The 1,001-nt window shown below is 54.1% G+C and overlaps 1 protein-coding gene across 1 annotated transcript in view; it reads left to right on the forward strand.

Moving 5' to 3' along the window:
* The window catches only part of SLC35B4 (solute carrier family 35 member B4), an 18,663-nt gene that overhangs the window by 2,190 nt on the left and 15,472 nt on the right, over nt 1-1,001 (forward strand). Inside the window, exon 4 of the mRNA XM_014523190.1 lies at nt 912-962. Coding sequence (XP_014378676.1) covers nt 912-962 — 51 coding nt within the window. The remainder of the gene's footprint in view (nt 1-911; nt 963-1,001) is intronic.

A 1,001-nucleotide genomic window follows, 5' to 3' on the forward strand; every position in this document is an offset into this window, starting at 1 on the left:
ATCGTCCGATCGGTAAGCACCTTCTCCCGGGCACCCTGCGTGCCGGCGTCTCTGCAAACACTGTCCCCAGGGAGCAGAAAATGCATCTTCAGGCTCCTTTGCAGTCCTGTTGCTATTGCCATGGCCTGAGCAGCATCAGTGACACCTTTGTCTCCAGTCTCAGGGATGCTGTGACCACAAGTTTCTCATTCGGAGGCATTTGTGTATAAAAGTGAGGGCTGGGAGGAGATCAAGGCACAGAGGAGCGTAATAACTTGCACAAGTCACAAAAGGCTTTGGCGTTACAACAAGGAGCCATGCTTCCTCTGGGGCTCCTGGCTGCCGGGCCTGTGCTCAGATGGCAACAGAAGTCTTTCTGATGCATCCAGCACATGCATCTTATGTGTTGCTGGTGTGGAGAGAGGCTCTTGAACGGTGTGACGTGTACAGATAGGGTTGTTTGGGCAAGACAAGTTCGACTAGCCCAGGCCCCATGAGAGCTGAGCTCCTCACTGGTTTCTTGGCTGTAGCCCCACGTTGAACGAAGCCCATCTCATCCTGCTGTAGCACTGCTGCGTGATTGCAAGGCATATACATCTGCCATGCACCCCTTCCCCAAAAGACGTAGTCCTTCGTGCTCCAGCCAGGCTGACTCCACAACCCCACTTGAGCTTGCTGTATGGCTGAACTCCCCCGGTAGCTGCCAGAGCCCAAGTTTCTCTGCTACGTCCCAAGCCCCGTCCCTTTTATTTTCTGTGCTTTTTGGTCTGAAGACAATCCCTGTCATTTCAGCCTCCTTCTGCTGTCCCGGCTGCTCTTTCAGTGGGGGTCGAACTGCCCGGTGCACACAGCGCTGCTTGGTGTTTCTGTTTCCCGGCTGGGTGCCTGCCACACTGACCTTGTTTTGCTTCTCTTTCTCCCCATCCTCCGCAGGGCTCCCTCATAGCGAGCATGGCGCTAGGCATCATCATCTTGAAAAAAAGGTAAATCATACCTACCAGTTTGGGGTCAGCAGGAAAACC

Source organism: Alligator sinensis, unplaced genomic scaffold (genome assembly GCF_000455745.1).
Source record: "Alligator sinensis unplaced genomic scaffold, ASM45574v1 scaffold64_1, whole genome shotgun sequence".
In the NCBI taxonomy this organism is placed as follows: domain Eukaryota; kingdom Metazoa; phylum Chordata; order Crocodylia; family Alligatoridae; genus Alligator; species Alligator sinensis.